We start from the raw sequence: 22,399 nt of genomic DNA, 5'->3' as shown, positions 1-22,399 counted from the left end.
AACTGGAACTGTTTGGTAGAAACACAACTTGTCGTGTTTGGAGGAAAAAGAATACTGAGTTGCATCCATCAAACACCATACCTACTGTAAAGCATGGTGGTGGAAACATCATGCTTTGGGGCTGTTTCTCTGCAAAGGGGCCAGGACGACTGATCCGGGTACATGAAAGAATGAATGGGGCCATGTATCGTGAGATTTTGAGTGCAAACCTCCTTCCATCAGCAAGGGCATTGAAGATGAAACGTGGCTGAGTCTTTCAACATGACAATGATCCAAAGCACACCGCCAGGGCAACGAAGGAGTGGCTTTGTAAGAAGCATTTCAAGGTCCTGGAGTGGCCTAGCCAGTCTCCAGATCTCAACCCTATAGAAAACCTTTGGAGGGAGTTGAAAGTCCGTGTTGCCAAGCGAAAAGCCAAAAACATCACTGCTCTAGAGGAGATCTGCATGGAGGAATGGGCCAACATACCAACAACAGTGTGTGGCAACCTTGTGAAGACTTACAGAAAACGTTTGACCTCTGTCATTGCCAACAAAGGATATATTACAAAGTATTGAGATGAAATTTTGTTTCTGACCAAATACTTATTTTCCACCATAATATGCAAATAAAATGTTAAAAAAACAGACAATGTGATTTTCTGGATTTTTTTTTCTCAGTTTGTCTCCCATAGTTGAGGTCTACCTATGATGTAAATTACAGACGCCTCATCTTTTTAAGTGGTGGAACTTGCACTATTGCTGACTGACTAAATACTTTTTTGCCCCACTGTAAATAAAGATTATTATTATTAGGCGCTAAGGAACGTCTGCGATGAGTTGGACCAGCTCTGCATACCACGCCTGGCGAGGCCAATCCGGGGCGATGAGAATCACTGGGACACCCTCCGCCCTGATCTTCCTGATGACTCTTGGAAGCAGGGGCAGGGGGGGGGAAACAGGTAAGGAAGGCGAAACTGACTCCAAGGAAGGACCAGCGTGTCTGCACTGATCGCTCTCGGGTCCCGAGACCGTGCTACAAACTGAGGTACCTTGGCATTAAACCAGGAAGCCATCAAGTCTACGTCCGGAGTACACCAATGGAGGCAAATTTGTTGGAATATGTCCTGATGGAGAGACCACTCTCCTGAGGCAAGACCTTGCCGGCTGAGGAAGTCCGCGGTGCAATTCTCCACTCCTGGAATGTGAACGGCCGATATGACCGAGTGGTTGTTTTCGGCCCAGCGAAGGATGTGCTCTACCTCGCGCATTGCAGCTCTGCTGCGAGTGCCCCCTGATGATTTATATAAGCCACAGCCGTGGCATTGTCCGACTGGATACGGATGGGGCGGCCTGCTAGGAGATGATGGAACCGCTTTAGGGACAGCTAAAACACACACATCTCCAGGATATTGATTGGAAGGTGAGACTCGTGATGAGTCCACGTTCCCTGCACAGTGTGATGGCGAAAGACCGCTCCCCAGCCGAGGAGGCTGGCATCGGTAGTGACTACCAGCCAATAGACTGGGAGGAAGGACCTCCCTTGGAGAAGAGAGGTTCGGAGCATCCACCATTGGAGTGTCTGCTTGACCCGAGGAGAGAGAGGACACAGTCGGTCGAGAGAAAATGGACTCCCGTCCCATGCGTCCAGCAGAGCGTTCTGGAGGGGACGGAGGTGTAGTTGCGCAAATGGAATCGCCTCCATTGCGGCCACCATCTTCCTGAGAATCCTCATGCCGAAACGGATGGAACAGGGGGACGGCTGGAGAAGCTTCCAGACGCCCTGTTGAAGAGCCAGGACTTTGTCCCGAGGAAGAAGCTCCAACCCTAGGGAGGTGTCCAGGGTCATGCCCAGGAAGGAGATCCGCTGAGCCGGAACAGGAGATGACTTTTTTAAATTGATCAACCAGCCCAGCCGAGAAAGAGTATCTAAGGAAATGCGGACACACTCCTTGCAGGCTTGGAAAGATGGGCCTTTGACCAGCAAGTCATCTAGGTAGGGAAGTACGACTACGCCATGACCTTTGTGAAAACTCTGGGGGCGGTGGCGAGGCGGACAGGCAAGGCCGTGAACTGAAAATGTTCCTCTCTGATGGTAAAGCGAAGAAACCTTTGGTGAGGTGGGAAGATTGGGATGTGGAGGTACGCATCCCGGATGTCGATGGATGCTAGGAATTCGCCTTGTTCCATCGAGGCAATGAGGAACGGAGGGATTCCATCCTGAAATGATTGACTTTGACAAATCTGTTCAAGAGCTTTAGGTCCAGGATGGGCCTGACTGTTCCATCCTTTTTGGGGACTATAAAATAAACAGATTTGAATAAAAACCGCAGAACCTTTCGTCCTCTAGGACAAGGACAATAACTCCGTCTTGGCGGAGCGACTCGATGGCCTGGGAAAAAGCCCGAGCACGCGTTCCCGCTTCGGGAGGGCGAGAAGCGAAAAGCCGGGTGGGAGGGAGGAAAAATCGATTTTGTAACCGGAGAACGCCAGATCCCTGACCCACTCGTCGTAAACAACTGCGAGCCAGGCATGACGAAACTAGAGAAGGTGTCCGCCTACTTTGCTGGTGTCGTCCAGAGGAGGTTGCGAGTCATTTAGAAGATGGTTGGGGTCTGGATTCCCTGGACCTAGATTGCGTGGTGCGGCCCCTCCAGGAATGGTTGGGCCTGTACGAGGTCTGAGGGCTTTTGTCTCTGCCGGTGCGTCGCCCCAAACCAGGGGAACTGGCCGTGGAATGCCATGCGTAATTTCCACGAGAGGGCGGAAAACGAGCCTGTGGCTGTCGTCGGAACGGTTGTCTGAATCTCTGCTGGGGAAGGGAAGTACTTTTTCCCACTGTAGCGTCTGAAATCAGCTTGTCCAGCTTTTCACCAAATAGTTGGCCACTGAGATATGGCACGGACGTGAGGGACTTTAGATGTGGAGCACGCTCGCCGGTTCCTCAAGCATAGCGCTCTCCTTATCACAACAGCGTTTGAAGCCGTAAGTGCAGAGCAGTTCACTGCGTCCAGGGAAGCGTTTACTAAGTAATCGCCAGCCAAGGAAATTTGATTTGCTAGCTGCGCTATGTCAGAAGGAAGATCACTGTTCTGTAAGGCCTCATGCAGAGAGTCTGCCCAACAAATCACGGCTTTGTCTACCCAGGTAGCAGCGAAGGAGGGAAAGAGTGCCGAGCCTGAAGCCTCAAAGGCTGAACGGGCGAGACTTTCCACTAGGTGATCTGTGGGATCTTTGATAGAAGATCCATCCGGCACAGATAAGAGAGTTTTAGAGGACAAACATGAAACAAGAGGATCCACAGGCGGGGATTCTGACCATTGTTTGCGGAGATCGGGAGAAAAAGGATATTTGGACTCCAGAGATCTCTGGCGTGCAAAACGTTTGTCCGGATGCTCCCTATGTCGCTGGACTATGACCTGGAACTCCGGGTGATTGGCAAACACCCTATGAGTACGTTTGGTCCTTTTGAAGGACACCGAATTATCCGTACTGGAGGTCACCGGTTCCTCATCAACCTGAAGGGACTGGTTGACGGCCTCAATCAGACTATGTATAGTGCTCTGATAACCTGGCGACTCCAGATCAAGAGGCCCATCAGACTCAGGTTCAGAGTCCTGGTCGGAAAAGGTGCCTGGGGAGCGAGAGCGGGAAGCGGAGCTAAAGGACGCCGAGGCACCAGAGAGCCTGGGGGACGATCTACGTACGTGCTTCCTAGATGGCCGCTTGGACTTAGAATGAGAGCGGCCCCTGCAGGCCGAAGATTCCCCTGCTGTAGGGGAAGGTTCCTGAGCAGGCGGATTAGTGGTCCTGCTCCTGGATGGATCCTGGAGGGACTCGATAGCATTAGTCAAAGAAGCCATAGATTTCGAAAGTGACAAAGCCCACTCAGGGGGACGGGTCACCACGGGGTCGTTTGCAGCGGGGGGCTCCTGCGCGCATTTAGGGACACAAGCATTACAGAACTGAGCAGTATGCCCGCTTGGTAGCGCAGCCTGACAGGAGGTGCAAGTGGAGAACACCGTATGTGTTGTTGCAGATTGTTTGGAGGGTTTAGGCAGAGATATGTTGTACTGTTAACCTCTGTGCAGGGCTGATGTGAGGCACTTGTGCAGCTAATAAAGCGGAGCACTGTGTACAGGAGGAAGAGCTGTCTCAGTGTGCAGCACACCTACCCAGGTCCTGTGTCCTGTTGCAGTGCTGTGACCGGGAGAAGGTGCAGCTGACGTCCTGAAGCTCCTCACATCCAAGATGGCCGCCGAGAGTATGTGGAGCGCTTCTCGCATTGTGCGAGAAGCGCTAAACCGGTGGGCAGGCCCTCACGCGTGACGCGCACTGTGGGCGTAGACGCGGTCTAACTGGGGCCGAAGCCGGGGACTAAATTAGCGGTGCCCAGCCGCAGGATGCGGCCAAGCCCGCGGTGCGCTTGGGAGCCCCTCTCACCCCTGCAAGACTCACCGCTGATGTCCTCTTCAGGCGAGGTATGAGGGGAGGTGCAGTCAACCTCGATCCGCCGCCCTCTTGATGAGGAGGTGAAGAGGGACTGGGGAACTCCATGCAGCACCGCTGTTCTTCAGTGGTAGTGCAGAGGGAGGGCGGCCGGACTGTGCATCCTAAGGGTTTGCTCCCCTAGGATTTCACAGGGCAAGTTCTCGACTGTACATCCCATGTCGCAGGAGAGGGCACGGGGAGTAAACTCGCCATGCTCGCCTGTTGATGTTTTGGGGGAGATCGGCCCCCTTAAAAGGGTCCGTCGCCCCATCATCCTCTTGCGCAAAGTTAAAAATAAAATTAAAAATAAAAATAAGAACGTCTGGAGAAAAACAGATGCAGTGTGCATCCTACGGACACTAAGCAAGAACTGGTATTATCCGGAGCCAGCGGGCGGTGTATACTGCAGAGAAGCAGGGAACCCTTTTTGTATTTACTTAGAGTCAGCCTCCTAGTGGCAGCAGCATACACCCACGGTCCTGTGTCCCCCAATGTGGCGATGGAGAAATACGAGTTTCACTTTTTGTATTGAAGAACTGTAATAAATTAACTTTTCGATGCTATTCTAATTTTTTTGAGATGCACCTGTATTTACGAGGCTATTGCATTTGGGTTGGGAGACCTGTAGCTTGTCAAGAAATCATGGTCCGTCCATACACAGAGATGTGAATGTAGAGGCCAGGCCATCTTTATAAATTTTTTTTGGAAACCTGTTTCTTGATGGCTACAACAGCTGATTAGTGTAATGTGGCAGGTAAAAATCGCTCTAACTGCCTAGCCATACTTGCTACCCAACAAATGTACGTTGCCAAGACGTAGGGGGCAGATACGTGGTGACTAGAAGGATCAGACTACACACAGGGTTTGCTTGTAGTCTGCTCCAGATTATATGCACAGGTGGGTAGGGAAGTAACAATGGTAAGAGAATTTGATTAATTATCTGATAAATTAATAAGATTTTATTTAATATGCATTGATAACCTTTAACACGAGTTTTACACCCACCTCTTATCCTGGTAAATGGAATAATGTTTCCACTCATCATGTCGTACGCATAAAATATTCTGTGCCACATTCCAGTGGCGATCACCTGTTCTCCATCAGCACTGAACCGGGCTTTAAAAACTGGAAATTTGTCTAAATAGACGCTCTGTATCTTTGGATTTAATTTGCCATCAACCTATAGGCAGAACATTGCAAAGAAAATAAAGGGATATGCTTTATTTGCTGGAAATAAAATATCAGTTAAACTAATTGTACACATTTTTTCAATGTATTTTTGTGTATCGACTGCTTATTCATTTCAAGATCTGTAACACACAGAACAAGTTGGAGGTCAAGTTTAAAGGATTTTACCCATCTTTTAAATTTATGGCTTAACTGCAGGATATCCCAAAATCTATGAAGAATGCGGATCACACTATCTATGGAAGGTAAAGTGATGAGTGATGAACATTTCTCTCTATTGTTTCCTATGAAAGCAATGGAAATTGTTGGGCAAACATTAAAAAAACCAAAACAAACCTGAAATAATGATATTGAACGATCATGGCCTGCAGTCATAAGAACTTGAGCCATGGGGTGGAACTGAACGGTAGTGAGAGGAGTTTTAGACGGCCTCTCGTAATTGCCATTCAAGCAATTTTTTATCTACAAAATAAAAAGAAAAAGATTCATTACAGAAGTTACTATGTTGATGTGTAGTGTTCTTAGTTCTATGTGCTTGTCATGCAGGAAGAGCACTTATCTTACAGGTGTTAGTGTTCAGGCACACTGTAATCACTAGGTATTCCTCCGATATGGAATGGCATACTGCAGTGATGAGCCATCATTTACAATCAGTGAGGGTTTTCTGCCGCAACCCTCACAGCCCCCCACTGCTCCTGGCCACCCACTGTGGGAGACAGGTAGTGTGCTACAGAGACCACGCATCTTACACTCGTTTTTAACCGGGACCCCAGAGATGATACTGCTAGTGACTAATATTGTGGCATGTGCTACAATCCCAATTTCAAAAAAGTTGGGACGCTGTGTAACATGTAAAGAAAACAAGAATGCAGTGATTTGGAAAGCTTATAGCCAGATTTTAGTTGAAGTTGAAAGTTAGACATTTTTCCATTTTATCAGAAAATATTATTGTTCACCTTCTGATCTGTGTTCTTTGTTCGGTTGTGTCTAAAATATGGCAAAAAGATTTCCAAATTGTTGCATTCTTGTATGTTTTACACAGCGCCCCAACTTATTGGAAGGAGGGTTTTCGTTACATATTATAACATTATAAGATAGCAGAATGCAGGTTTATTTTATAGTACAGGTATTGGAATACAGATGGGTCCATCTACCAACGAATAAATCTATAGCTGTTTGGGATAGTTTAGCCTCGCTCCCCTCTAGAATTAGCAGACTGGTGTGGACAGCTACACTACCAGGGAGCCAGACTTCTTACCTGTAAAATGCCCTTTGGGAGGTACGTTGATTTTGCAAGCAAGTTTCCTGTTTTACTTAAAAGGTTTTCTTCACTGTCTTCATCATCATCATCATCGTCATCATCTACGAAAAATGGAGGTGCTATAAATTATACATCATAAAACGTATGCGAGTCCTGTCAACAGTGATTGTACTACTTTCTGAAAGTGTAGTGACCCCCTATGACCGCTTCACCTGGACTACGCTCGTTTGGCATTCTTGTAGACTGAACGTGGCACAACCATGAGCAAATATTTTACAGCAAGGCACTCTTTCCGTTCTCAGAGAATGAATGGAGAGGTAGTGCGCATACTCTACTCCAGGTCCATTTAAATGGGATAAAAGAAGGCCCAGTCCTTGCAATCATGGGGGACTCCGTTATTGGATCCCCCCCCCCCCGATCTGGTAGCCATAATCAATCCTGTGGATAGGCGATAGCTGCTTCCTGTAAGAACACTGATAAACCAGTCACATAACGGAAATGACGGGTCCTCCTTAATGTAACGACTCTCTACATTAAATTGGAACGGGAAATGAGTCAACTCTTCTTAAATCGAACCACTGTTTACGAAATCAAATTTTTTCCACTACTCGAAGGGCTTATTTACATCGTGCGCTTTTGCCACAGGAAAAAAATTGTAACACTTTACAGTACCAGCAAAGTTTCTTTAAATTTCATGTTCACGTGGCTCATCCTCTCTTTTGAGATTTGAACCTTCGAAGTGTTAGTATTTTGTTAAATCTGCAGCATTCCATTTCCTTCAGCGTCTTTGCAGCAGTTTTCAATGATTCAAATGCACAGGGAAAATACACACAAGAAATTGCATCAAACACAGGCGTGTGTTTTGCAGTCATTCATGCAAACTCCGTTTTGCAGCAGAAAAATCTGCAAATACTAAACACGTGCACATACCCCAACAGTGACGAATCTTTTAAGAAGATAAGGAGTTAACCCTTTTCACTCTAACCTCTACATTTTCTGGGTTACAAGGCTGATTGTAGCGATCTAATAGTATGTCTAGATGGGTTGGCACATAGTTAATAAATGTAGTACCACCATGACTCAATGGCCACCATAAAATGCACAGGTGCCTATGTTACAGAGGCGTTACATTAAAGGGAGCCTGCCACCCCAAAAATTCATTTTAAATGGGCTATAGAGGGTTGTAGGGGACTTGGCCCATATAGCAACCATAGTAGCACTGTGCCTGAGTAAGTAACTTAATATGAAAGTAAGGAAGTTTTGGTGCATTGTTATGCCTCGTCATTCGCATATTGATGCCTTTCCTCGCTTTCCACTACTGTCTGAATGCTGCCGGCATGTGTACGGCCATGCGCCTTCTCACTGTCGTCTTTTTTCTGAGGTCGTTCGCTACACTTTCAGGAATGTAACGCTAAACTGCCTTCCCAAGGTTCTAGGGGTGGCTACGATGATGTATTAAGGAAAAATACAGGCTTAGTTATATGCTCACCTTCTTTAGAAAGTCTTTTCTTTGGATCTCTGGAAGCCCAAGATGGCACCCCACCCATTGCTTTCTCAAATCTAGAATATGGATTTGAGAAGAAAAAAAATTAAAACGAGATTACACATTTATTGAATACATGTTACATGCAGATACAGAAATGATTGTTGCAATGAAGGTGTCACATTAGTGTTGTAGCAGCGCCCCTCCTGACTGTATACCGCCCGCTACAAGGGGAGACAGCCGTTACACACAATCTGCAGGCGCAAGCATGTACATTAACTACCTACTCTTGTTGCAGTCTGACTTGAAGCTTCTCCTTCTCCAGTGTGGTCTCAGCTTTGCTTTTCATCACGTGTTTCCTATAGCGATGGGTCATTTTAATGCTGTAAGTACAAAAGTATGAAGATGGTCACAGCCAATCTCATTTACATCCAAAGAAATTGCCTCATCATAAAACCCATTTACTACACCATACCGTATACATTTACATACAGAAGATCCAGAAACATAACAGTACAATCATTGGGTGGCAATACCCCATGTCTGCCTTGGATGTTAACCTGTTTGGTCCTGTGTCAGTAAACCATTGGCAGGCATAAAACAATACAAGAACATTGCAAATGAACATACACGTGATGCGAGTTGGATGGAAGGCTTTTAATGTTGACTGTACAATATTATAAAGGAAAAAACAAAATAATTTGATTCCAATCCCACCATTGTGCCAATACAACCTTAATGCTGTCAGGGAAAAAAATTACATGATTTTAAAAGTGTTCTTAGTCTGCACATCTGTGCAAATTTGACGCCACAATAGTCATATCGATCCAAAGATCATAGTGTCACATGAATTATACTAACGCTGTTAAAACAAAGCACACAAAACATTATTGGATTTGCCATTCCCCCCCCTCCCCAAATTAGTAATAGACAATACATATAGACATTTAAAAAAATGGAATTAAAATGTAGAACATCCTTCAAAACAACAAGCCCTCATATGGTTCTGTCAGTGGGAAAGTTAAGGATCTTGAAATGTAATTATGAATAAATTATTAAAAAAAAAAAAAAAACACTGCATCCTTGAGGTATGATTAAGACGGCCAAAGAAATGTTCAGGTCAGTAATGTGTGCAAACTGCGACTGGTTCTGTCTGCAGATCCGCGTGCTTATCAGGATTAGGAGTCAGGTACAGGAGCTGCCTGTAGGTACAGGAGCATCCATCACACATACTAGACTAGGTTATGCTGTGACTTATCGCTTGTGTGTACTGGCACGTAGGCCAGAACTTGTTAAAGGGCCTAATGGACCCAAAAGGAAAAAAAAAAATCCAGCAACAACAACCGTAATTCTTTTCTCTTGATCAGGCCCTTTCAATTCCTGAATGATAGTGACTCTGCACAGGCGAACACGGACTTTCGCTCTGAGATGTGAAATACGACATGCCTGTCTCCTGGGAAAGCCTGTACAAAGACTTAGGCAGGTTTCACATTTGCGGATGGAGGTGCTGCGTAGTTCCTCCGTGAAGCTCCGCCCACCGCCGCACCTCCTCCGGTCAGCTCCGCCTACGTCGGCATGCGTACCCTATCTTTACCATTAGGTACGCAGACCATGCCGATGTATGCGGATGCCTCCGCATGCGTCGTTTTGACGGTGCGGCGACCTGCACTGAACGCAACGAGTTGTAATGTGGTGCGGTCGCCGCACCGTCAAAACTACGCATGCGGAGGCATCCGCATACATCGGCATGGCCTGCGTACCTAATGGTAAAGATAGGGTACGCATGCAAACGTATGCGGAGCTGACCGGGGGAGGTGCGGCGGTGGGCAGAGCTTCACGGAGGACATACGCAGCACCTCCATCCGCAAATGTGAAACCAGCCTTACATGACCGAAGTTGCTGTTTCACATCTTGAATGGTTTCCATAGACATTTTCGGACATCCTCCATCATGCCTATCCAGTAATGGTCTTCTACGTTCCAGCGTATTCACCAATGACAGAATACTCTGGACGATGGATTTCGACCTCCAAACTTCTATAGAAACTCACTTTGGTACTTCTTTAAGGACTCAGTTTTCCAATAAGTTTTCACAATGAAAAAACTCATCTCCAAACTGTATATGTGCATTGTTAGCAAATGAAAAAAGAATTCGGCAGGAGTGAAATGCAAGCACCACACAAACTACCGACGAGTAGAGACACGTGCAGAAAGTCATAGTAGAGACAACTGGAGGGGCGACAAGTCGGCGAGACCACTCAGCGCGAAGATGTTCCTTGTAGCTGCAGTTCACTGCACTATCACTTCTGAACCAACGTTTGTACAGTCCAAATTTCATTACGGCCGACTGTCACTTTCAGAAGTTACAGAAATTTTGGGGGGTAAAGTAGCACTTGAGTCACCCTGTAATATAGCAACACAAGCCAATGTACTACCATTCAGACAGATACCACACCCTACAGTAATAAAAAACAGGTACAAATATAAAGCAGGAAAAATATTACTTGTGCTTGGTCCTCAAGATCATATTCCCATTTACCAGCGTACCTTTCCTCAGCCTCATCATCTTCATCAACCCAAGCTGGCTTCTTGCTGGGGACGTCAGTGTCCTTTTCCCTTTCATCATCGGAGTCACTCTGTAGAAGATCTGTGCTGAGATAATCTCTGGTCTACAAGACATAAAACACCCATGATTGCCAGACAAGCAGAGGACTAGTACATACAAGCCATGTGTTTAGTAACCTGGTTAACCCCTCATAATTCACAGTACTAGTCTGTGATGTGTAAAGGTACCGTCACACTTAGCGACGCTGCAGCGATACCGACAACGATCCGGATCGCTGCAGCGTCGCTGTTTGGTCGCTGGAGAGCTGTCACACAGACCGCTCTCCAGCGACCAACGATCCCGAGGTCCCCGGTAACCAGGGTAAACATCGGGTAACTAAGCGCAGGGCCGCGCTTAGTAACCCGATGTTTACCCTGGTTACCATCCTAAAAAAACAAACAGTACATACTTACATTCAGCTGTCTGTCCCTTGCCGTCTGTTTGCTGCACTGACTGCTGGCCGCAAAGTGAAAGCAGAGCACAGCCACAGCGGTGAGTCACCGCTGTGTGACTCACCGCTGTGCTGTGCTTTCACTTTCACTTTGCGGCCAGCAGTCAGTGCAGGAAATAGACGGCAAGGGACAGACAGCTGAATGTAAGTATGTACTGTTTGTTTTTTTAGGATGGTAACCAGGGTAAACATCGGGTTACTAAGCGCGGCCCTGCGCTTAGTTACCCGATGTTTACCCTGGTTACCAGTGAAGACATCGCTGAATCGGTGTCACACACGCCGATCCAGCGATGTCTGCGGGGAGTCCAGCGACGAAATAAAGTTCTGGACTTTCTTCCCCGACCAGCGACAGCACAGCAGGGGCCTGATCGCTGCTGCCTGTCACACTGGACGATATCGCTAGCGAGGACGCTGCAACGTCACGGATCGCTAGCGATATCGTCTAGTGTGACGGTACCTTAAGGCTGGGATCACACAGCGTTTCTCTCTATGTTCAGTGGCTGAGTTGGTACTAATGGCCGAATCCCTGTAAAACGGGCGTAAGCGCCAATGGGGGCCATTTGCTATAATGATGCAGAGGGAGTCACAGTGTGCTACGTCGTGCAACATTTTTGGCTGTAGAAGTCTAACCGTCCGCCTCAAATAGATGTATACGGCCCAAAATAATGCATACTGACTCTGTTTACATCATTATAGTCAATGTCCCCCGTCGACATCCTGGCCCAAAACCTGTTTTACGGAGGATCAGCCGTAAGCCCCGACAGAGCCACTGAACATTGTGGCAAACACTATGTGAACCCTGCCTACGGCCGTGTTCATACAGAGGCCATAATAATAATAATAATAATTTTTTATTTATATAGCGCCAACATATTCCGCAGCGCTTTACAAATTATAGAGGGGACTTATACAGACAATAGACATTACAGCATAACAGAAATACAGTTCAAAACAGATACCAAGAGGAATGAGGGCCCTGCTCGCAAGCTTACAGACTATGAGGAAAAAGGGGAGACACGAGAGGTGGATGGTAACAATTGCTATAGTTATTCGGACCAGCCATAGTGTAAGGCTCGGGTGTTCATGTAAAGCTGCATGAACCAGTTAACTGCCTAAGTATGTAGCAGTACAGACACAGAGGGCTATTAACTGCATAAAGTGAATGAGAACATGATGCGAGGAACCTGATTGTTTTTTTTTTTTTCTTTTTTAAATAGGCCACACAGGGATCGTTAGGTTAATGCATTGAGGCGGTAGGCCAGTCTGAACAAATGAGTTTTTAGGGTACGCTTAAAACTGTGGGGATTGGGGATTAATCGTATTAACCTAGGTAATGCATTCCAAAGAATCAGCGCAGCACGTGTAAAGTCTTGGAGATGGGAGTGGGTGGTTCTGATTATTGAGGATGCTAACCTGAGGTCATTAGCGGAGCGGAGGGCACGGGAAGGGTGGTAGACTGAGACCAGAGAGGAGATGTAGGGTGGTGCAGAGCCATGGAGTGCTTTGTGGATGAGGGTAGTAGTTTTGTACTGGATTCTGGAGTGGATGGGTAGCCAGTGTAATGACTGGCACAAGGTAGAGGCATCGGTGTAACGGATGGTGAGGAATATGATCCTGGCAGCAGCATTCAGGACAGATTGGAGCGGGGAAAGTTTGGTAAGAGGGAGGCCAATTAGTAGAGAGTTACAATAGTCCAGACGAGAATGAATAAGTGAAACAGTAAGAGTTTTTGCAGAGTCGAAAGTAAGAAAAGGGCGAATTCTAGAAATGTTTTTGAGATGCAGGTAAGAAGAGCGAGCCAGTGATCGGATGTGGGGGGTGAATGAAAGCTCGGAATCAAGGATGACCCCAAGGCAGCGGGCATGTTGCTTTGGAGTAATGGTGGAACCGCACACAGAGATGGCAATGTCAGGCAAAGGTAGGTTAGTAGAGGGAGAGAACACGAGGAGTTCAGTTTTTGACAGGTTTAGTTTCAGATAGAGGGAGGACATGATGTTAGAGACAGCGGTAAGACAATCACTGGTGTTTTCTAAAAAGGTCGGCGTGACAACAGGAGAAGAGGTGTATAATTGGGTGTCGTCAGCATAGAGATGGTACTGGAAACCAAATCTACTGATTGTTTGTCCAATAGGGGCAGTATACAAAGAGAAGAGGAGGGGGCCTAGGACTGATCCTTGAGGAACCCCAACAGTAAGGGGAAGGTGAGAGGAGGAACCAGCAAAACATACAGTGAAGGAGCGGTCAGAGAGATAGGAGGAGAACCAGGAGAGAAGGATGTCCTTGAGGCCGATGGAGCGGAGCATAGTGAGGAGGAACTGATGATCCACAGTATCGAATGCTGCAGAGAGATCCAAGAGAATTAGCATGGAGTAGTGACCATTAGATTTAGCTGTTAGTAGGTCATTAGAGACTTTAGTGAGGGCAGTTTCAGTAGAGTGTAAAGAGCGGAAGCCAGATTGAAGAGGGTCGAGAAGAGAGTTATCTGAGAGATAGCGGGTAAGACGGGAGTGGACCAGGCGTTCGAGGAGTTTAGAGATGAAGGGAAGATTAGAGACAGGTCTATAATTAGCGTCACAGTTTTGATTGAGGGATGGTTTTTTAAGTAATGGATGTATGATGGCATGCTTAAATGAGGAGGGAAAAATACCGGAAGTGAGGGAAAGGTTGAATATTTTTGTTAGGTGAGAGGTGACAGCCGGGGAAAGGGACTGGAGGAGATGTGACGGAATGGGGTCACTGGTGCAAGTGGTCGGGCGAGAAGATGCAAGGAGCCTGCTTACTTCTTCTTCTGTAACTGCTTCAAAGTCGGAGAGTGAACTAGATGCAGTGGGGGAGGGAGGACAGTGCATGATATAAAGAGATTGGGAGATGATTTCCTGTCGAATGTGGTCAATTTTTTCTTTGAAGTAATTGGCCAGATCGTCAGCACGGAGATCCGTGGTTGGGGCCTGCTCTCTTGGGTTGAGTAGGGACTGGAACGTGTCAAAGAGACGTTTAGGGTTATTGGACAGGGAGGTGATGAGGGTGTTGAAGTAGGTTTGTTTGGAGAGGTGAAGGGCAGAATTGTATGTCTTTAGCATGAACTTATAATGGATGAAATCTTCTGGTAGATTAGATTTTCTCCACAGACGTTCTGCGCACCTGGAGCACCGCTGCAGGAAACGTGTTTGCAGCGTGTGCCACGGTTGTTGCAGTCTGTGCCGAGTTGTTTTATGTATAAAACATGGCCATTGCCATGATGTCATGGCCATTGCCATGACATCAGGTCTGTCACAGCAATCAATCACAATGCGGTGGGCATGAATAATTTTGAACAGGACCATGACTGACTGACGCTGTAAAAAGTGCCACTCCTATGACTGACAATCTACTAATGATATTAAGTGCTTCTACACATATATACTGGAGCTTTTCTTTTACAAAATGTCCGTGGTGCCCATTGCATCACTAACACACTGGGGGCAGTTTAAAACACAAAAATTACATGACAGGTTCCCTTTAATAATAATAATAATTATTATTATTTTTATATAGCGCTAACATATTCCGCAGCGCTTTACAGGTTGCATACATCATCATCGCTGTCCCCGATGGGGCTCACAATCTAAATTCCCTATCAGTATGTCTTTGGAATGTGGGAGGAAACCGGAGAACCCGGAGGAAACCCACGTAAACACAGAGAGAACATACCAACTCTTTGCTGATGTTGTCCTTGTTGGGGTTTGAGCCCAGGACTCCAGCGCTGCAAGGCTGCTGTGCTAACCACTGCGCCACCGTGCTGCGACTTTTACCAAATATTGCATTTTTTTGCGCATCTCACTCCACTTTCTGCCTGGAGTAAAGTTTCTGGAGTATTTTTCCGACATTTCTAAACATTTGTAACTTATGTCGCTTAAAAAAACCCTGCAAATCCATTAGCATTTTTGATTTTGCACCAAATTTGCGAACTTTTTGAAGAATTTGGTGGAAAAAAACAACAGGGAATATAGCAAGACTAAAAAGGAGATTTTTGTGTACTCACCGTAAAATCTCTTTCTCTTAGCCTCTAATTGGGGGACACAGGACCATGGTGTTATGCTGCTGTCCACTAGGAGGCGACACTATACATAATCTGAAAAAGATTATCCATGGCTCCTCCTCTGCAGTATACACCCCTGGACGGCGTTAGCCTTCTCCAGTTTTGTACAAAAGCATGAGGAGGAACGTAACAAGAATAACATAACCATGCCTATAAGAAGGCCACTATGTACGAGCTCAAAGAACAATATGAGAACTCAATAGTAACAACGGCCCGTAAAGGGCAACAGGGTGGGAGCTGTGTCCCCCAATTAGAGGCTAAGAGAAAGAGATTTTACGATGAGTACACAAAAATCTCCTTTACTCTGTCGCCTCGGGGGACACAGGACCATGGGACGTCCCAAAGCAGTCCTTGGGTGGGAAGCAATGGACGAATATTGTGCAGACAGGCCCCTAAATTTGGGGCACCGCCTGCAGAACCAGTCTACCCAGGCTCGTGTCCGCTGAGGACTGGGTATGAACTCTGTAGTGTTTAGTAAACGTGTGTAGGCTAGTCCAAGTGGCCGCCTTACACACTTGTTGTGCCGAAGCCTGGTGCCGAATGGCACAGGAGGCCCCTACCGCCCGTGTAGAGTGTGCCGTAATACCAGCTGGAAGAGGAGAATTCTTAAGGCGGTAGGCGTCTTGTATGGTGGATTTGATCCACCTAGCAAGGGTAGCTTTGGAAGCTGGCCGACCCTTGCGGCCGCCTTCCGGAAGGAAAAGAGAATCAGACCTCCGGAAGGATGCAGTCCTAGACACATATATACGCAATGCCCTGACGAGGTCAAGCGTATATAGAGCCTTCTCCACTCTATGAACCGGAACCGGACAAAGGGATGGCAGTGAAATTTCCTCATTGAGGTGGAAGTTGGACACAACCTTCGGAAGGAAGGATGGGACCGTACGGAGAACTACCTTGTCCTGGTCATCTGCAGGAGTGCCGACAGTGGTGTTTGCCACCAGAAAGACCACCTTCTGGGATAGAAGGCGGAGTGGGACCTCCCTAAGGGGTTCAAAAGGTGGTCTCTGCACTGCTGTCAGGACCAGGTTGAGGTCCCACGTTTCTAGTGGACGTCTGTAGGGGGGAACCAATCGGGAAACCCCCTGAAGAAAAGTCCTTACTTGGGGCTTGTTAGCAATGCGTCTCTGAAAAAGCACAAAGAGCTGACACCTGGCTCTTAAGCGAGCCCAGGGACAGCCTGGCCTCCAGACCCGATTGGAGAAAACCAAGTACTTTGGGGAGGGAATAAGGGAGTGGGGTCTGGCCACGAGATTCGAACAAGGTAAAGAAAGCTTTCCAGGTACGGTAATAAATCTTGGCACAGGCTGGCTTCCGTGCCCTGATCACAGTTCCAATGACGTCCAGCGAGAGCCCTGCCTGGGTTAGAACCCAGGTCTCAAGGGCCACGCCGTCAAATTGAGAGCCCCTGAGTTCTGGTGGTAGGACGGGCCTTGTGATAGAAGATCGGGGCAGTCAGGGAGACGCCAGGGGGCGTCTGCTGTAAATTGTACGATGTCGGCGTACCATGTACGTCTGGGCCAGTCCGGTGCGATTAGGATGGTTGGAACTCCCTCTTGCTTGATCTTCCTCACCACTCTGGATATCAGGGGGAGAGGTGGAAAAATGTACAGAAGCTGGAACTGGGTCCAGTCCTGAACCAGAGCGTCTGCTCCGAGCGACCGTGGATCGTGTGTTCTGGCCATGAAGTTGGAGACCTTGGCATTGAAGTGGGATGCCATTAGGTCCACATCCTGAGTCCCCCAGCGATAGCAGATCTGGCAAAAAATTTCAGGATGGAGAGACCACTCTCCCGAGTCCATTCCTTGTCGGCTGAGGAAGTCTGCTTCCCAGTTGTCCACACCCGGAATGTGAACTGCAGAGAGCACCGACCCCGTGTCTTCCGCCCAGTGGAGGATGTGTGTCACTTCTCGCATTGCCTGGGTACTGCGGGACCCTCCGTGGTGGTTCACATATGCCACAGCCGTAGCATTGACCGACTGTACTCTGATGTGAGAGGCTGCCAGTAAGTGACGGAAGGCTATCAACGTCAGGAGGATGGCACGAATTTTCAGGATGTTGACAGGCATGGTCGCTTCCAGTGGTGACCACTTGCCCTGTGCCCTGTGGTGACCACTTGCCCTGTGGTGTAGGGGGCACCGCACCCCAACCAGTCAGGCTCGCGTCGGTGGTCAGGACCTTCCATTGACCTGTGAGAAAGGATTTCCCCGTTGCTAGCGAGGTTAGCTTGAGCCATCAGTGCAGGGACCTCCTGGTTGACGACGTTAGCTGGAACTCCCTGTCGAGAGAAAAAGGACTCCTGTCCCAGGACTTGAGAATGGCTAGTTGGAGAGGCCTGAGGTGAAACTGGGCAAATGAGACCGCTGCCATTGCTGCCACCATCCTGTCAAGGACTTTCATGGCAAACCGGAGAGATCGGGGGGGGGGGGTCCGGTTCCAAAGATGCTATGCGAGAAGGACCTTCGTGACGTCACGGTCATGTGCAACTAACCGGACCTTTATGGCCCATCGGAAAGGAGGGGAGCAGAGAACCCTAGAGCAAGCGAACTTCCCGACAAAGGAGGGAAATCCTGTCTTCGGGAAGGAAGACTCTGGTCAGACAAGAGACGAAGAACATGCCCAGAGATACGAGGCGCTGAACAAGACGGAACTTCTTCCTATTGACGAGCCACCCGCAACGGCTAGAGCGTCAGGGAAGATGGATAGACTTTCGGGAGCCTGAAACCGAAACTCCTGAGCCTCCATGGAAGTGATTACTGAATGAGGGAATATCATCCTGAAGTGTCTCAAGACGAAACTTCCTGTTAAGCAATTTGAGATCCGGACTGGGACGAACCTTGTAGTCCTCTTTCAGTACAAAGAGATTTGAACCGTTGAACCGTTCCTGTTCTGGGACAGGAACGATTACCCCGGATTTAAGGAGGGAAACAATGGCTGTAAAGAAACCCGGGACTAGAGTGGAGTCTCTTGGAGGTTGGGATTCGAAGAAAACGATCCCAGGGCCGTGAAATGAATCTATTTTGTATCCAGAGGATACAAGTTTCCTGGCCCATGCGTCCTCTACTGAGGAGACCCAGACGTCCCTGAGGAACAGGAGACGGCTGCCCAGCCTGGGAAATGGGCTGGGGTCTAGTCGTGGGTCATGCCTAGGTGGAACTTCCAGTCCTGGACCTGGAGAATCCACCTTAGGAGTAGCGGGAACGCCAGGAAGGAGTGAGTCGAAGAATACCTTCTTCTCTTAACGTGCCTATGGCCTCTGCTGTTGCGAAAAAGGAATCTGATGTTGCAAAACGACGAGAAAAACCGAAAGGACCGAAGTTGCGGCCTAAGAAGAGAACTGGTGCCGCCAGTGGCGTCCTTAATAATTTGGTCCAGCTTGGAACCGAAAAGACGTGATCCTTGAAAAAGGCAGGCTCGTAAGGGACTTCTTTGATGACTCTTGAGCCAAACAGAGCGACGGCTGGCAACAACATTACTGTGCGCCTGAGCGGCAGAAGACGCGACGTCCAGGGAACAAATTATTCCCCGGCGTGAGTAATCTGGGTGGCAACTTCCGCCATCCAGTCTGGTGGAGCTCCGGCCTGAATGCCCCAACGGAGTTGTTTAGCCCCTTCGGATACAGACTTCGAAACCCAAGTGGAAGCGAAAGCCGGGCATAGGGATGATGCGGCAGCTTCGAAAGCCGAATTCACGAAGGATTCCATGATCCTATCGATGGAATCTGTCAGAGTCGCCCCACCGGACAGCGTGAAGACTGTGTTGGTGGCAAGTCTAGCAGCGGCGGATCCACAGAGGGAGAGGTCGTTCTCTATCGCCTCTCATTCTGGTTGGCGATGAGGTCCGGAGGAAAGAGATATGAGACTCCAAGACGCTTGCCTCTGTGAGAACGTCTGGTCGAATTTGCTCTTTTTCTGGCCAGAAGCCCCTCGATTCAGGATGAGGAGCGAATCCCTTCGGAGGTAGTTTAGACCGTCTAAACGAAACCGCCTGATCTGCGGGTTCCGTCGAGGAATCTTTGATGCCACAGGTCAGATTGGACGCTTCAATGAGGCCTTGAACCATATCCCTCATGTTATGATTTGGTTCGACTCCGGCCCCAAATTATCCTCCGAAGGCACATCAGAGAAAACCTCGCCTGACTCCGGGGGGGGGGGGGGGGGGAGTATCGGGGGAAGTCGACCACAGAGAAGGACCGTGGGGCGAGATGGACCGAGAAGAGAACTCAGACCGGCGTTCCCGTCTGGATCTTTCACAGCCTGTATTGGAAGACTCGGACGGAGCTTCTTGCGACCCGCTGGCTACTGCGGAAGTCTGCAGGGGCAACTGATCGAGCACGGACACAAGGGTCTGGGACACCCGTGTGAGATCCGCTATTGATAGAGACAGAGGGGAGGACCAGCCTGGGGAGGGGACTTCGCTCTGAAGCGGGGCAGCAGGGGGGGTCTTGGGTGGTGAACATAATGTGGGTTGCTGCAGGCCTGCCTGAGGGAAGCTTGCGGTTACAAGACGCACCCTGAAAGTGTTTCACTAAGGCACAGGAAAAAGTAGGAGGTCGGGAGCGACCTTCCTTAAAATTAGACCGAACGGGCCCCTGAGGCAAATGTCAGAAGATTAGGGGACCGGGGATTGAGTCAAACTGCGGTGCAAAGGTACTCACGGCAGATGCTGCGGGATCCATATGGAAGGCTGCACGGCCTCGAAGATGCTCCTCAGGAACGATAGCCCCTAGGAGAATAGGCAGACATCTGGGGCACTCTTGTCCGAAACTTGCTGCAGGTCTGAAGAACAGCAGTGGGGAGATACGAGGATGCCAGAAACTTGCGCTCTTAAGATGGGCGAAGAAAAACGTTCCTGGCACTGAAATAAGCATATGTGGCTGCCTGGGAGTGGTGGGCGGGGCTTAACCGCCAGGCCAGGAGCACCAAGATGGCAGCGGTGGGCGGAAATTGCCGATAATAGTCGGGCGGGAGAAAAGCCCGCCCGAGGGAAAGGAAGTGGGAGGAGACGCAGCGCCGGAAGAAGGCCCCGGTAGAAGCCGGGGCCTAAATTTAAGGCCGGTGACCGCCGGGAAGGGCCGCGGCGGCAGGAGAAGTGCGGACGCCGGGAAAAGCGGCGCGGTTGCCTGCAAGACCGCCGCGCCGTGGCAAAAGGGCACAATGCGGCCGGAGGAGGAAGCGGCGGCGGTGCCTGCAAAGCCGCCGTGCCAGAAGAAAACAGTGCAGCCGCAGGAGAAAGCGGCGCGGCTGCCAGCGAGGCGGCCGCGCCGTGTCAGATAGTACGGCCGTAAGAGGAAATCGGAGCGGCTACCGTAAGGCCGCCGCGCCGGGACAGAAACAGTGCAGCCGCAGGGGAAAAAAGGCAGAGGATAACCAAGTGTGGCCATTATACTGTACGCAGCATCATGTGGGGCCATTATACAGTATGGAGCATCATGTGGCCATTATACAGTATGGAGCATCATGTGTGGCCATTATACAGTATGGAGCACTGTGTGGCCATTATACAGTATGGAGCACTGTGTGGCCATTATACAGTATGCAGCATCATGTGGGCCCATTATACTGTATAAAGCATCACGTGGGGCCAGTACACTGTACGCAGCATCATTTGGGGCCATTATACAGCATGGAGCATCATGTGTGGCCATTATACAGTATGCAGCATCATGTGGGGCCAGTACACTGTACGCAGCATCATTTGGGGCCATTATACAGTACGGAGCGTCATGTGTGGCCATTATACAGTATGGAGCGTCACGTGGGGCCAGTACACTGTACACAGCATCATGTGGGGCCATTATACAGTATGGAGCATCATGTGGGGCGATTATACAGTATGGAGCATCATGTGTGGCCATTCTACAGTATGGAGCATTATCTGTGGCCATTATACAGTATGGAGCACTGTGTGGCCATATTTTTTTGTTTATAATTATTGTTTACGAAACATTGTGATCAAAAGTGCTAAATGGGGGTGGTTGGGGCATGACTAGTTGTGAAATGGGTGTGGTCAGAGGTGTGGCTAAAATTTGCCGTGCGCCGCTAACTTTGTCCCTCTTTCCCTTCCTCGAAAGTTGGGAGGTATGTGAATGTGGCCTAATTGTTCCAATGCTTGACAGCCTTTCAGAAAAATATTTAAATGCAAAAAACAAACAAAAAAAACAAAACAACTTACCTTGGAATCATGGAGAAGTCTGTCCACAAATTCATCCTCGCCACCAAAGACCAAATCTTCCAAACATTTCTCTTCATCCGGTTTCTTAGCCAAAATCTGTAAGTTTCTAGCCTTCATCACCGCCTCTTGTTTTTTGTACTGCTGCTGCTTGGAAACGCTTGGCTTTTTGCGAGAAGGACCATGGCCTTCTTCGCCCTTACGTTTGGCTGAATTATTCTGCAAAGTTTTTTTGGGAGGAGGGCCGAGACCTTCATGGCTGTCGAGTTTTGCCGACAGCATTTCACTTGACAGCTACAACAAAAGACATAAAAAGCAGCATTAGAAAATGATGATCCTAACCACTTGGCTCATATTTTGGTCATGAACAGGCAATCACAAAAGGTTTCACCTTAAGAGATCACCCCAACATTGCTTTATTATGAAAACCCCTTATAGTGCTGGGATCAGAGCCCACTCCAGTCCACGCAGTTTAGGGAATGACTGCTGCAGGTGGCACAGGTGTACCTCCATGCCATCCTTCTGATGTCTGCATAGCCAGATGCAGCAATTAACATATCAGAACCTACAGTTACATCCTATAAGGAAAATGGACCTTTCACCATTGATTCTGTCAATGTGTGCCTTAGTTTACTGGATGAAGAACTTGTGATACAATCAAGAGTTAACAGACGCATCACGTAGCAGAGCTCAG

At 48.4% G+C, this 22,399-nt stretch overlaps 1 protein-coding gene across 2 annotated transcripts in view; it reads right to left on the bottom strand.

Annotated features, from left to right (window-relative positions):
• Nucleotides 1-22,399, bottom strand: part of UTP18 (UTP18 small subunit processome component) — a 62,951-nt gene that overhangs the window by 21,617 nt on the left and 18,935 nt on the right. For both annotated transcript variants that reach the window (XM_069752498.1, XM_069752499.1), the window contains exons 2-8: nt 21,709-21,999; nt 10,948-11,069; nt 8,689-8,784; nt 8,408-8,478; nt 6,916-7,019; nt 5,994-6,119; nt 5,475-5,649 (exon numbers count right to left, since the gene is read on the bottom strand). In XM_069752498.1, the coding sequence (XP_069608599.1) occupies nt 5,475-5,649; nt 5,994-6,119; nt 6,916-7,019; nt 8,408-8,478; nt 8,689-8,784; nt 10,948-11,069; nt 21,709-21,987 (973 nt within the window). In that variant the 5' untranslated portion in view covers nt 21,988-21,999. The remainder of the gene's footprint in view (nt 1-5,474; nt 5,650-5,993; nt 6,120-6,915; nt 7,020-8,407; nt 8,479-8,688; nt 8,785-10,947; nt 11,070-21,708; nt 22,000-22,399) is intronic.

Source organism: Ranitomeya imitator, chromosome 2 (genome assembly GCF_032444005.1).
Source record: "Ranitomeya imitator isolate aRanImi1 chromosome 2, aRanImi1.pri, whole genome shotgun sequence".
Classification (NCBI taxonomy): domain Eukaryota; kingdom Metazoa; phylum Chordata; class Amphibia; order Anura; family Dendrobatidae; genus Ranitomeya; species Ranitomeya imitator.
Note: the sequence above shows the minus strand (reverse complement) of the source record. Positions and strands in the feature narration are given on the sequence as shown.